The sequence below is a fragment of the Pecten maximus genome, chromosome 8 (assembly GCF_902652985.1).
Source record: "Pecten maximus chromosome 8, xPecMax1.1, whole genome shotgun sequence".
Classification (NCBI taxonomy): Eukaryota; Metazoa; Mollusca; class Bivalvia; order Pectinida; family Pectinidae; genus Pecten; species Pecten maximus.
Window position 1 is genome coordinate 25,126,472 of NC_047022.1, and position 14,815 is coordinate 25,141,286.

General features: G+C 32.5%; 2 protein-coding genes across 2 annotated transcripts; both read right to left on the reverse strand.

Moving 5' to 3' along the window:
• Positions 1-105: 105 nt before the first annotated feature.
• LOC117332227 lies at positions 106-3,848 on the reverse strand. The gene is made up of 4 exons (XM_033891112.1): positions 3,356-3,848; positions 2,631-2,784; positions 1,335-1,576; positions 106-191 (listed from the first exon to the last, which is right to left on the reverse strand). Exons 1-4 carry the CDS (start codon positions 3,396-3,398, stop codon positions 106-108), a joined length of 525 nt encoding a protein of 174 aa, XP_033747003.1. The 5' UTR covers positions 3,399-3,848.
• A 1,633-nt stretch (positions 3,849-5,481) lies between these two features.
• Positions 5,482-12,741, reverse strand: LOC117332228. Its single transcript, XM_033891113.1, has 8 exons — positions 12,609-12,741; positions 10,214-10,370; positions 9,313-9,458; positions 8,681-8,767; positions 7,236-7,409; positions 6,593-6,746; positions 5,977-6,122; positions 5,482-5,670 (listed from the first exon to the last, which is right to left on the reverse strand). Exons 1-8 carry the CDS (start codon positions 12,649-12,651, stop codon positions 5,588-5,590), a joined length of 990 nt encoding a protein of 329 aa, XP_033747004.1. The 5' UTR covers positions 12,652-12,741; the 3' UTR covers positions 5,482-5,587.
• Positions 12,742-14,815: the final 2,074 nt, after the last annotated feature.

The window sequence follows — 14,815 nt, forward strand, 5'->3', positions numbered from 1 at the left end:
TTCTTGAATATGAATCCAGATAAAATGTGTGTAAAACATACCAAAAATGACTAAATGTATATGAAATGCACAAGTTTTTACAAGATAGAAAGAAAATTATGTCGATCAAGTTGTTGTCGTCTTGGTCCCACAAGGTGGCAGCACATTCTGTGGCCAGTTGCACGTCTGCAAGCTCTCGTCAAACACCAGAGCTATAACGACAAAAATCCGTCAACTATGTCGTCACAGCATTCAATCAACAAGCTACTCTTCAAAACACACGTCACGTTAAGCGCTTCATTTCAGCTTGTATGCGTAAGCGGAAGATATTATGTTTTAATATAATTCATGTAAAAATATTTACCATTGTATGGCACTGCCACTATATAACCCTACCAATTCAGTTGCGAGTTCACCAGCTTATGAAAAATCGCAGATGATAAATATAAGCATTGAACGGCTTTCAGTTGGCATTCATAGTCAATATGAATGCCAACTGGACAGAGGCAAATTCCATGAAGCGCGCTAAAAAGCCGTTCAATGCTTAATTTTCTCTTACCTCCGGCCTAACTTGGTTTAAAAAGATCCTGTTGGTTATGGCGTTTCATATTCATCCCGGATGAATAGTGTAAACTGATTATTGTATTTAATACCTCAATTATTCAATTTCTACAAAAATATGATGAAATACTGAGCGTTTCCAAAGTATATTCCGAATTAAAGACGATTTCCCTCCATTTTCTGAAACCTGTCAGTTTATTCGCAATAACTAACATATTAATACAATTTTCGTTGATACCCAGAGAAGAAGGTCACAAATATCATAAATTTGTATTTATATGATCCAATTAATTTATCAGTAGAGCACTATTACAAGGCTGTATGATACCTTCTTGAAGCCTTTATCTAAATGATGTATTTCACTCTTTTAATGTTAGCGTTCATAATTTATCATGAATTTGGCGAAACTTACATACCAATTACTTTAACATTCTGATACCCTGATATACGGTTTATTTTTGGGAGACGACAATGACCGTTAGCATGTAGACAGACTTGTTATGGATTTCGACCAATAGAAGTGATGGAAAGTTTATCACCAATGGTCAGTTATACTAATCTGTTTCTTAAAAAAAGCTTGTCACAGAAATCCATCAGTTGGCATCCATGTAATAAAAATACATCTAATTATCATCCACAAATGAAAAAAAAAAAGATAATCCTAAAAAGACTAAAAGTTACATGCCAAATATATAGACAGAGCATTACATACATTCTTTGGTATGCAATTGATGGTTTATTCGTTTTGAATTTGAGCTTTCCAATTCTGGTGGGTGGTAGTAGCATATTTTTTTATGAATAATGCAATAACATATTCTTGCTTTCAATCAATAATAATTGCTCTCGGAGATGTGGCATCCTCAAATTATACGAGAAAATACTTGACTTACACGTGGCGCAGATCGTGTGACCGAAGAAAGTATCCCTGTTGCACGTATAGTAACTGTGGCATTGGTTGTCCTTGTCAGCATAGTTTCTGTCCCCTTTGCCAGTACAGTCCTTTTGTTGACCGCATGGTGGCTGCACGTTATGTGGACTAAGGATACATATTTCAGTTTCATTTGATCATGCCGATGTAACTATTTTTTGTGACAACACGATATTTGAGGTAAAATATAAGAAATGTTGATGTATTTGTAAAACAATGGAAGTTTATAAAGTAGTGACAATTATAAACAATATTTCTTGCCATGAAATTATTGTGAAATTATGAAATAAGTGATAACAATATACATAGCAAGTTAAGTCCGTATGTTTCTTATCAAATTTGCATGTATGTACCAATGGTTTATCAGTTTTTGCTTTTATGAGAAAATAGAAAATATTATTTAGACTAATTCTAGACTTCGATTTCGTTTTGTTTAGTCTGTACTCCGTTGGTAAAGTAAAATATCTATACATATCATGTCATGTTTTGATTCAGTATCCGAAACAAATGTCAATGCAAAATGATAAAGTTATGCTTTAAGTTGATATACATATGTAAGTGCGTAATATACAAAATATACACCAAATAATCGAAAGTTTGAAGTTAATACATGTAGATAGAAGCAGATGGGACAACAAGAACATAACATCCGTAATATTGGCAATTACATTGAACGTGGTAATGTCTAGAAATGTTTTTAATTGTATGAATTAATGATGACATCTAAAATATGAATATTGAATTTTAAATGCGTGCTGAAAAAAAAATAACAAAAAATAAAACAAAACAAAAAGCCTCATCGTGATTTTCTTCTAAATGCAAATTGTTTGCTCGTGCATATTTTGTTTTCGTATCTCATTTACATATATTATATTTGTGTATAATACACTGTTTTAGTCACTTTGTGTAAATTAATTACGAACAATACATGTTCTGATGTGTTTCAAGCTTTAAACACATCTATTTAAATTATAGTAATAAAAAATCCCCCCCCCCCCCCCCCCCCTCCCCATTATGGTATATTAAAGTTTAGTCATATTTGTATATATCTATTAATCTTCATTTATTGTATAAATTGATGCACATATTATATCTCAAAAAACTATAACAGGAAATTGACGATACGGAAAAATGTTTTAATCAAAATAAAAAATCAACCTACTCATCACACTGTTTTGTGGCCGAATTGTAGACGAAGCCTTTTCCGACGTCTTCACATGTTACTAAATGACCAACGCCGTTGACGCATGCGTAATAATTGCGGCAACCGGTAGCCACGTTCTCCGTAACTCCTGGTTTACAATGCTGACCCATCCCTGAAACACCGTTCTTAACACATATATCATACCTGATCAGGTCAAATAATGACTTTTATCAATAAGAAATACGCATGATGATAAACATTTCAAATAATGATTATTTCAAAAGAAAATAGATAAATGATTTAAATCCGCTGGGGACAAACAACAAATGGTTAGCAATATTTGTTATCTTCTTAAAACAATGATATCACTGTGTGTATGTCGTTTGATTTGCTAGAAAGCGTCGGGGTAATTTTAAGAGAAAAGACTCCTTTTAAACGTGAAACACATCATAGTAGATCAGATAATGATAATTAGTTTGTTTTCACTATTAATAAAATATTTAAAAATGATCAGCGGGGTTTATGCATGAATTGAATAAATGAATACGTAAAATTTCATGCTAAAAATGAAAGTTGTGATCATCAATGCATCGTCAAACAGGAGTTGGTAGACGATATTATATATGTGATATCAATATGTACTCAATATGTTTAAACAGACTTGGTCAATTTGAGTTTTTTTAATAGAACAAACGTATCTAAACAAAATATATATCTAAATCGAAGACAAAAAAATGTTATACCTGTAGAGAGGAAGGCAAGAAGAAGTACACAAGTGACCACCATGTTGAAGATTTCAGTGCACAAATGACATGGGGCCTGATAACGTTTTTTTTTATCTTGTCGATAATTCGTCCAAGTTCCTGGTTTAGCTTTTGTAAACTTATAAGACAGCTGTTAGCTTCTCGACATGACAGTGAAGAACATAATACGTATTCAAATGCAAAGCGAGGATTTTAATGTCAGCTTGAAAATATATTTATACATAACTATCATAATACATGTATATACATTGTTTTTTCTTTACGACAACATAAGTACTGTTTGAAAACAATTATTATTTGTTAATAAATATTACCTATTAACCTCAAAATCGGCTTTCAATTTTAAAAAAAAACTAAAATCTAGCTAGATAAATTTTGAAGGCTTAGATAACACGAGTATGTTTTGTGACCGAATCGGCTTTTCCTCTCCGAAGCCGTATTGACTTGTAATCTGTTTCTAATTCCAGTGTTATAGTTTATATGTACATTGTACCCCACTGTACATATGCTGCGTTGGTCATTTTTGTGATGAAGGTGGTAGTGTAACGTCACGCTCAAATCCTATTCTTGTTGTGATATCAGTTCATTCATATTCATACATATATTTACCAACTTGAAGCACATGTTGATAACAAGCATTTTTATCACCTTGTGTAAGGTTTTTTGCGGGTATAATGCTATTATAATCTAAAGCGGTATTTCCATTAACATGAATGTTGACCACTGAATGAACGACCAGTAATCCGCATGCTTTTGCAATGGGTATTGGCAATTTATCATTGATATTGAAACTGTCCATACATTTAATGTTATCATTTAAGCATTGATGTCAATTTTTGTGTGCAAACTGTATGAATCCGCGTAGCGGATTCTTACAGAAGTTTGCAAACAAATTTTTTTTCATACCCCGATGAAACTAAAAAATAATTGACATCAACGCCTATAATTAATTTTTGAAAATACTTTTCTAATTTAAAACATGTTTTATGTATAATTTTATTGGTTTTATATGGGATTATTTTTCTCAAATCAATACGCAACGTCAATTGTCATATTGTGACGTCACATTTTTCGCACCATTCTCGGAATTTTTTTCATAGTGGTATGAAAAAAAATCTCAACCAATCAGAAAGCCGCATTCTGCGTACAAACAATGGAAAATTAATTATACATCATTGATTTAGAAGGGTCCTTTATAAATTTTGATTTCTAAGGACTTGTTCATTCTAGAACCATGTAGTTGTTATGATTTACATTGTTGTTCCTACATTTACTAATTTGTACAGTGGTTACTATGTTGCTAATACGAATGTCTTGTGAAATCAATATCAACCAATTTGATAACTGATGTGCCTGAATGTTCCGTTTTCAACAACATACTTTTCTGATTTCGACATTCATGTCATTGCCTGGCTGTGCATCACCTTTGTATGAGTTATGGCGTCGATGAAGCAAGAATCCCTTACATATATATGGAACATATATATTTATATTTTCAATTCGTTATTCAATGATCTCCGTGCACATTTATAATCTGTTGATATGTTGCTGATATTTTTCCATTGTTTTATCGATTCCGAATAAAGTTCGTGGGTTTGTTAACATATTGTTGTTGTTAATTCATTGTTGTTGTTGATGATGCATTTCATGAACTTAAAAACAAAATTAAAAACATCGAAAACTTAATAATGTTTAAAAGTGCGGGAATCAGTAATGACGTCATCTCTTTGTGACGTTACTCAACGTCAACTTGACGGCGCTGTTTTGAAACGACTGAGCATGAATAGCTATCGCCAAAGGAGTATTTTGTCAAAAACTAGTCTGAAAATTTCAGAAATACAGCAAAATAACCAATTTATCTATCTCCGCTTCGATTGAAAAAAATCGGCAAGTTTCAATGAGGTGAATACAAAGGTCCGCTCTTATCAAAAGCGGAAAACTTATATTTTCACTGCAAAATCTTATATTTTCACTGCTCATCGCCGCAGTGAAAATATAAGTTTTATTAGTTTGATACATTTCTATATTTCACTGGCAAAAATGCAATAAATGTTGTTATAATTAAATGCCGATAAACATTTGAAATTCATAACAAAACATTCATGTTGTAAGCTTTCTACATTTATTGTATATATTACAATCTCGTTACATCTCTTAATATTGAAATGCAACGTGACAGTAACTGGGGGTGCTTATACAAATTCTGTGGAGTTACGTAGTTCCCTTGGACCCGCAAGGTGGCAGCACATTTCGGGGCCAGTTGCATGACTGTAGACTCTCGTCAAAAACCAGACCTATATTGATTAAAATTATTTTAAAACTATAATAAGACATCAATTTATGTAGTACAACGTATGTAATGCTACTGTAGCGAATGTTTAACGTCATATGTTGCATTTGAAATGACATTTCACGTAGTGTTGTGGAATATTTTACATAATAAAGCTGTTGAATACGTCACATCCGGTACAAAGAACGCGAAAGACATTGTATTATAACAAAGTAAAAGCGTGGATATCGAATGGATTTGTAGTTTCAGCAATTATCTTTAGTATATATTACAATTATAAGCAATATACAATACGAAAAATATAACATACTTGGAGAACAAGTGTTATGACCGTAGAAAGTGCCTCTGTAACATGTGTAGTAACTCGTACAGTTGTTATCTACGTCTGCAAATTTTCTGTCTCCCAAGTTGGTGCAATCTTTCTGTTGACCACAAGGTGGAGCTACGTTCAGGGGACTGGTAGAGTAATCACGCAGTATTTTGTATAATGCTCATTTGATGAATAAAACAATATATTATATGATAATATCATAAATCGGGAGAATTCAGAATATGTTCAAAACAAAGTTTCCATTTTGATCAGTACTGTTTTACCATGATATTAGATTGCACGAAAAACGTGTAAATAAAAACTCTTGATGAATAAATAGATAAGTTTGAAATGAAACATTTTCATATATCTTATCTTATTTATTTGTCATGTTGATGCTTTTTAAGAATAGCACAAATTAGAGGCTAACATGACTGTATTCTATTAAATGAGCCTGATATTATTATCATTCATGTCTTCTTCATATTAGTTTTTTAAAATATTCGGCAGAAATGAAACTTATGTGAATATTCCCCATACAACCATTCGTTAAAATGCTTTAGTATCGCAAACGGTAATCAGTTTAAAATTACTAGACATACCACATGCTACTTACTCATCACAATGTCCAATGGCGGCGTTGTAGACATACTGAGAGTTGATGACGGTGCAGTCGATCAGTGCACCATGGCCGTTCTCACAACTGTAGAATGCCCGGCACCCTATCTCTACGGTCTCGTTAGAGTTAGGGGAACATTCATACGTCGTACCTTCAAAACATGCAATGCTATTAACCAAATAGTAAGGGCCATTTGTCTTGCCACATTGCCGGTCAATAAAAAAAAACAGTATATTACAATAAAAATGTAAATAAGACTGGTAGCTCTTGGAAAACTGCCTGCAAATCTTGATCCAGATATACGTCATTATTAAGTAAGTTGACCTTGAAAGATTTGTGAAACGGAATCTGTTTCCGTTTTGAAATATATACGATTTCTTTAGATGCAATTGCCTCAGCTTGAAACGCAACGGAAATCGGTATCTATTTAAAATTTTCGAAATATGCCGCACTTGACATGTCTTAAAATTATCCGGTCTCCATTGCCTAATTGAACAGTGAGCAATTTATCCGCGGCAAATTTTATTTGAAGATTTAATGGTATAATGCATAAATTGACAATACTTATTTGTCATATTTTACATTAAAAAGTTAAAACAGTAACTACAGTCGTCCTGATGCATAGCTGAAGTTCTTTTACCTGTGGAGAAGATAGCTGAAAGTAGCACAAAGAGGGCAACCATTGTGAGTGTGTGTATGAATGACCTTTCCGATAATAATCCTGTTATCTCGTCTGCGTTAAGTAAAGACTCATGAATAACGACTAAGTTGACAGCTGTTGGGTCACTGTAGACTACGAAATTACTGACACAGTTTCACAACAGCTATAATACAAGAGGCCAAAAGAGCCTTTGTTGTTCACCGTGATATATACGTGATTATGGCAAAAATACTCCCATTTAGGGTATGTTACGAATACTTTTCCCAAGTACCTTGCACTGCAATCAACTGACATAAAGCTTTCCTGTTCCAAAACAAATTCAAAGCAAATTACATTAATAACCAATTTTGACTTTCGTATTCGGCCCATCTCTCTGTCTCTGAGGGAATAGTTTAATTCTATTAAGGTTATACTGTCCAAGGAGGCTGCAGACCTAATTTTATCAAAATCAATTTGTCCATACAGAAGAAATTCTTCTGTCCTTCCTCTTCATCCAATTGTGCTCCAGGTCATATTTAGGCAAATTCTGTCACTCCTACAAAAGTAGGATTTTAAATAATTAGCTAATACCCTCTCTGTTGGGCCCCTAGGGTTTGCGGGGAGAAGGGAGGGGCGCCACCGTTCCCCCTCCCCCCCAAAAGTTTCTGTATGACTATTATGGCCTCGGAAAGTACTTTGGACATCTGAGCGTGATTTCCATGTTGATTTCGGTCTATGCTGCGAAGATCTTATTTAACAATCGGCCTTCATTTTCATAATTGTTTTCATATTATGCCCATGATGCGTAGCCATAGCCTCCGGAACTGCCCGGATTCATTTCGAAGAACATAAATCGCTTGTGTGTTCTTTAACATTGGCATACATTACCGGTGATTATAGAATTGTCCGATGTTTTGTTGAATATCAAGTTAATGTCTCATTTTTATCACATAAGCATACTTTTTGCTTGCATGTGTGATTCACATAATTTCAATACATTTCATTGATATCAACGTACAAAATGAAATTATCTTTTTATGATTAAACGAAAACAACTTAACTAACCAAAAAATAAACTTGTTACCAAATGTTCTTCATATAGTAAATAAGATACTCATTAAACACACTTGCCATGTCTATCTCAAGGGCATGTGACCAAAAAGTGTGCTAATTACAATTATGTATTGATAAAACATGCACTGGTTAGAGTTAGTATCCATAGTGAATTGGTCGACTTTACAGGGTCTTTGTACCTACTGTGATCAGATTTAAGCGTGTTTTAACTATACCTTTTATAAGATACATTGTATTGTGCTTAGAGTAAGAATATATAGCTATCTTAACATAAGTAATATAAAACACTACTAAATAAATTTATTTTGTAGTTTAATATCATAATTGTCACATGTAAATAAACAAACAATTATTCATTTCCCCTCCAGTTTAAGGTGGTGTATTGACCATATCTCCACAGGGTGGGGCGACAGCATTTTTCCAGTTGCACGTACCTTTTGTAGAATCGAATACCAGACCTTCGCAAAATGGAAAAAGTAGTTATCATTTTTTTTTAAATCAAACAACAAACAAATAAAAATAAGGCCAAGAAGAAGAAAAACAAAAACAAAACTCGCATAACATGACGAATAACGCTTTCGAATTAAACTAACCAATTGTAATGATATCTAACCAATAATTGAGTGCTCGTCTTGAGTGCAAGAGGTTTCTCCATATATTTTCGTGATTTACCTTCTATTGAACTATTAACTGTAAATTCAGTAAAGTTGGTTTATGACTGAAGACAAGGTATTTTATTTGTTGGTAGTTCTCGCTATATTTACTCTCCAATATGGCAATGAATCAGCAGTTGTATTCAAATTAAGTTTTCTTTAAAAGAATTATCCTTTATCATGTTATTTATTGCACACTGATGCCAATGTCCGTTACAGGGTTACAGATGGGATATGTTCATGAAATCTCTGGCATGGATGTGTAACCGATGTTTACCATATTATTGAGTGAAATATTACACTGATGTCATTGTTTCATTACCAATTGAATATGCCAAAAGCTTACTCACCTGCTGGGCAAAAATTGTGCCCAAGGAATTGTCCTTCAGAACACGTGTAAAAGGTCCGACAATGCTCATCCTCATCCGGGAACCGACCGTCCTTAATACCCGTACAGTCCCGCAGAACACCACAGGGATGCATCACACTGGATGGACTACAAATTAAAATAATTCATGCGTTTTAAAGATAATTCTGAAACAATATACTGCGTTACTACTCATACTCTGATATTAACGGATACGAATGGACTAAATATGTTGAATAATGTAAACAAAATGAAAAATCAAATTCCCCAAATCGAAGTGGCTATTCAGCTATCGGCAATAGCCGTCACATAGGGTTATGACATTTTAAGTTTATTACTATTTTCTACGACAAAATGACTTCTTTCAAACTATGGGATGGTTAAGCATACATGTCACAGTTTTGTGCATGTCATAACTTGAGTTATATATTGGCCAATAAAAAAATTGCCCGTTATCTGAAATAAATATATCTAATTGAATACTGTTTACAATAAACCATCTTTGCTTGCATTAGTTCAGTTTATATAGGATCTTAAAGAAACGAGTCTTGTAAGTTTTTATTTTGTGAGCAAGTCTGGGAAAAGTTTTTTTTCATATAGCTCAAACAAACGACATTTTGACAGGCAGGTTTTAAAGTAAAAACCGTGAATGACAAAATTAAACGGATGCAGATTATTTGTTGCGCCATTTTGAACCCATGACGTAATGTCTTTGTTCATGCATATTAGAATGTTAGAATCGAATTCCTACTGTTGCTGCCAATCAAAATCGCCCTAGGTATAGTACATTAGTGTCATATGCAAAAATGAAAATGGGTTGATTCACTTCTATAAACGGCAGATTATGTAATTGACATTTTACATATGTAATGCAATATACGTACTCAGCACACTGTTGGGTTCTATTGTCATAGACCATGAAATGGGTTTGGTTTCTAGGACAATCATGTATGACAGGTTTGCCGTCTGTACAGATCAGGTATGACCGACAGCCAATCTCATAGTTTCCATCGCTCCGTCCATTACAGTTGTAACACAGGACTGGGGAGAAGAGACACAAAATATCATATACAAGAGTGAGAAAATGTAATTCTAATAAACAAGAGAATCGTACATTGGCCGTTCCATGGAGAAGGATATCTGAGAAGTCTTGTGTTGGCCAGCCAAACTCCTACCAAAGGATTGATATATATCCCTGTCTACGGAACAACCCCATGTTTTCTTATTTTCTCACATAATTACAATTAAACAAGCATGTGAAAAACGTATTTCGATTTCTAAGGAAACAATTGGAAAATATATAAAACAAGTGTGTGTTTTTTTTTAAAGATTATCTATATTTTAAAGCATGTAGTTTTTGCCTGCAAGTATATTGACATTTTTTCTAATGTAGATTCTCGTAATAAATATCACATCTCTAAATATACATGTACCTAGTATTACAGTGAACCTATCCATAGTTTAGTCATCTAAGAATTCATCAATCATTTTTTGAGCCGACTATCTTTTTTAAATTTATTTCGGTCATATAAAGCACCTATTCAGAAAATATAACTACATTTTAAATAAAAGAGCACAGAAGATATGAAAATGCGATGTAATAAAATCATTTTGAAACACGGATTTATCAATAGACATTGTATTCTTTCTGAAAGGTAAAACGGTGCATGTCTTATGAAAATGCATTGAAGTCAATAAACATGTCACATGTGTGTTAAGAATCTTTATGCAACAACAAAACCTTGTCGGATAACTAAACTGATGTCTAAGACAAAGATAGTGTTTATGACAAAGCTATTAAGTACACAACACCAGTTTAAGGTCTGACTTCAGGAGTCTACCGTATCATAGTCCACCTCCTAATATATCCACACTGGTCGTTAGGTAATTAGTTATGAAGGAATTTCGTTAAACGCCCTTATCTAAAGTCCTTACGCGAACACTGTTCATGATCTATAACGTCTGCCTTGAGGATAGGCGTGGGTCAAAGAGATAAGATATCATTCTCTTCGGCAAAGTATACATTTAATATGTTACTGAACTATCTCAGACCAGTGCTTCAGTTCCACACAGAATAAGTCAGGCCTTGAATGTGTTACAGAATAAAATTCTTGACTTAAATGTACAAACATTTACTGTATCTATGTCAGACACAGTTATGGCAGGGAAATCACATCTTTAGTATTCGGGCTTACAACACTAAGCGAATATGATTTATTGTATCTATAATTAGATAGACAAATGCACAATATTACAATGTCTTACCTATCTTAATACTTTTGACTCATGTCAATCAGTTAACATTCCTATCCGGAATACTTTCATCACATTAAATCCCCTTTTTTTAGTTTTATGAATTATTTTCACATAACATTTAGTAAGACTATATTATATTCATACGCATAATGCCAGAAAAATTAGAATAAGAATTCAAATCAAAACTCTTAAATAGTGATTAAAAAATATTAATTAAAATGACAGAAAATGATAAAGAAAAAAAAAGATTAAATTGAAATGATATTTAAAAAGAAACCTTGGATGTTTAGCATCAAATATCATAATCTCTTTTTAGTTATTCTGTTAACCCTGCATTTCAAGAATGTCTACATCTGATGCAGTTGAAATATTTCCGTAAATATTACCCTGCTAATGATTACTGGACTCTATACGTTTGTATACGTAGTTAATGAATTAGTTTACTCATTCTGTGCGCCTTGTATTTTTTCTTGATTATGCATGTTTCATACAAAATGATAACGACATTGTGTGTTTAATAGAATAATCAGAACACTACGAGAAGTAGCACTGACACGGAATATACATTTACACTCCAAATTGAAGCTGAAACTTTTCCCAACTTTGATAACTATTTTTTTTTTATCTGGTTGGCGCAGCTCCATTTCAATATATATATCTTCTAAACCTATTTCGATTTTCCTAATTGTATCCCTTGGATAATTTTTGAAATGTATGCCTTCATCCGTTATTCGGTATATACTATATACCGGTATATTAATAAATTTATAATGTATCCTAATAACTTAAATTAGTGTCCACTCAGTTGTTATATTGACAGCCTATGTCAATAACCTCAAAGACCACGAACAAAATACATATATATTGGCCGTTTAATTTGAAAGTGATAAGAATATTCAAATGAGATATTGTTTACTTATCATCTTAATAGAATATGTCCAAAGTGATGGTTGATATTACGCTGATTGGGCTTGTAAGTAAAGTTACTTGAAACAAATCGATATTATTAGTAAATAAACTTACCTGCTGCAGGTACAAGAAGCAATACTAAACAGACGGAGTTCATGATGTTCGTGTTAGCCTGTCGATGAGTGGACTTTGAGTGTTAAGCAGTATTTATACAATAACCGTTTAATACTGACCCTTAGGATGGGGTCCACCCTCTTGTCTAACAACGGATAAGACCGATGATAATGGGCGTACATTACATTGAGTATGGAATCATTTAGCTAATGATGTTTAGCAAAATGTTGATAGAAACACAGAATTGTACCGATAGACACCCTCTTACAAAATATCTTATACGTGGTAGGACCTATATTATGTCAATAGATACCCTCTTGTAATATAGCTGACACGCCATAGTACCGGAATTGTACCGATAGACACCCCCTTACAAAATATTTTACACGCGAAAGTTATACGAATACATACCCTCATACAATATAGCTCACACGATATCAGAAATGTGCTAAAAGAAAGCCTTTTGAAAAATGCAATAATATTTGACACTTGACAGTATTAGAAATGTGTCAATATATCATCTCACAAAATATCTTACACGTTACGTTCAATGCCAAGTTATGGCGATAAGTGAAACCTTTTGAAGTTATTTTACACATTATAGTACCAGAGATGTGGAGAAATATTCCCTCTACACGTTTTAGTACCAGATATATTGGCATATATTCTTTCTTACAGACTATTTTGCAAGTTATGGAACCAGAAATGTAGATATATATTCTTTCTTACAGACTATTTTACAAGTTAAAGTACTAGAGATGAGGAGAGATAATCCGCCGTACAGACTATTTTACACGTAGGTATCAGAAATGTGAAGATATATTATGTCTGACAGACTATTTTACACATTATATTACCAGAAAGGTTGAGAAATGTTATCTCTTACGGACTATTTTACACATTACATTACCAGAATGTGGAAACATATTCCCTCTTACAAACTATATTAAAAATTAAAGTACCAGAAATGTAGAGATGTTTTATTTCATATAGACTTTTATATACAAAATAGTATTAGAAATGTGGTGAAAAATAATATCTCACAGACTATGTTAGAAGTTAAGACCTAGAAACTTGGAGATAAATTGTCTTTAACACACACTTTTACACGTTACAGTACTAGAAATGTGGAGATACATTATCTTTTACAGACTATCTTACACGTAATAGTACTAGAAATGTGGTGATATATTATATATTACAGACTATCTTACACGTTATAGTACTAGAAATGTGGTGATATATTATATATTACAGACTATCTTACACGTTATAGTACTAGAAATGTGGTGATATATTATATATTACAGATTATCTTACACGTAATAGTACTAGAAATGAGGTGATATATTATATATTACAGATTAGCTTACACGTTATAGTACTAGAAATGAGGTGATATATTATATATTACAGATTATCTTACACGTTATAGTACTAGAAATGTGGTGATATATTATATATTACAGACTATCTTACACGTAATAGTACTAGAAATGTGGTGATATATTATATATTACAGACTATCTTACACGTTATAGTACTAGAAATGAGGTGATATATTATATATTACAGATTATCTTACACGTAATAGTAATAGAAATGTGGTGATATATTATATATTACAGATTATCTTACACGTAATAGTACTAGAAATGAGGTGATATATTATATATTACAGATTAGCTTACACGTTATAGTACTAGAAATGAGGTGATATATTATATATTACAGATTATCTTACACGTTATAGTACTAGAAATGTGGTGATATATTATATATTACAGACTATCTTACACGTAATAGTACTAGAAATGTGGTGATATATTATATATCACAGACTATCTTACACGTTATAGTACTAGAAATGTGGTGATATATTATATATTACAGACTATCTTACACGTAATAGTACTAGAAATGTGGTGATATATTATATATTACAGACTATCTTACACGTTATAGTACTAGAAATGAGGTGATATATTATATATTACAGATTATCTTACACGTAATAGTACTAGAAATGTGGTGATATATTATATATTACAGACTATCTTACACGTAATAGTACTAGAAATGTGGTGATATATTATATATTACAGACTATCTTACACGTAATAGTACTAGAAATGTGGTGATATATTATATATTACAGATTATCTTACACGTTATATTACTAGAAATGAGGTGATATATTATATATT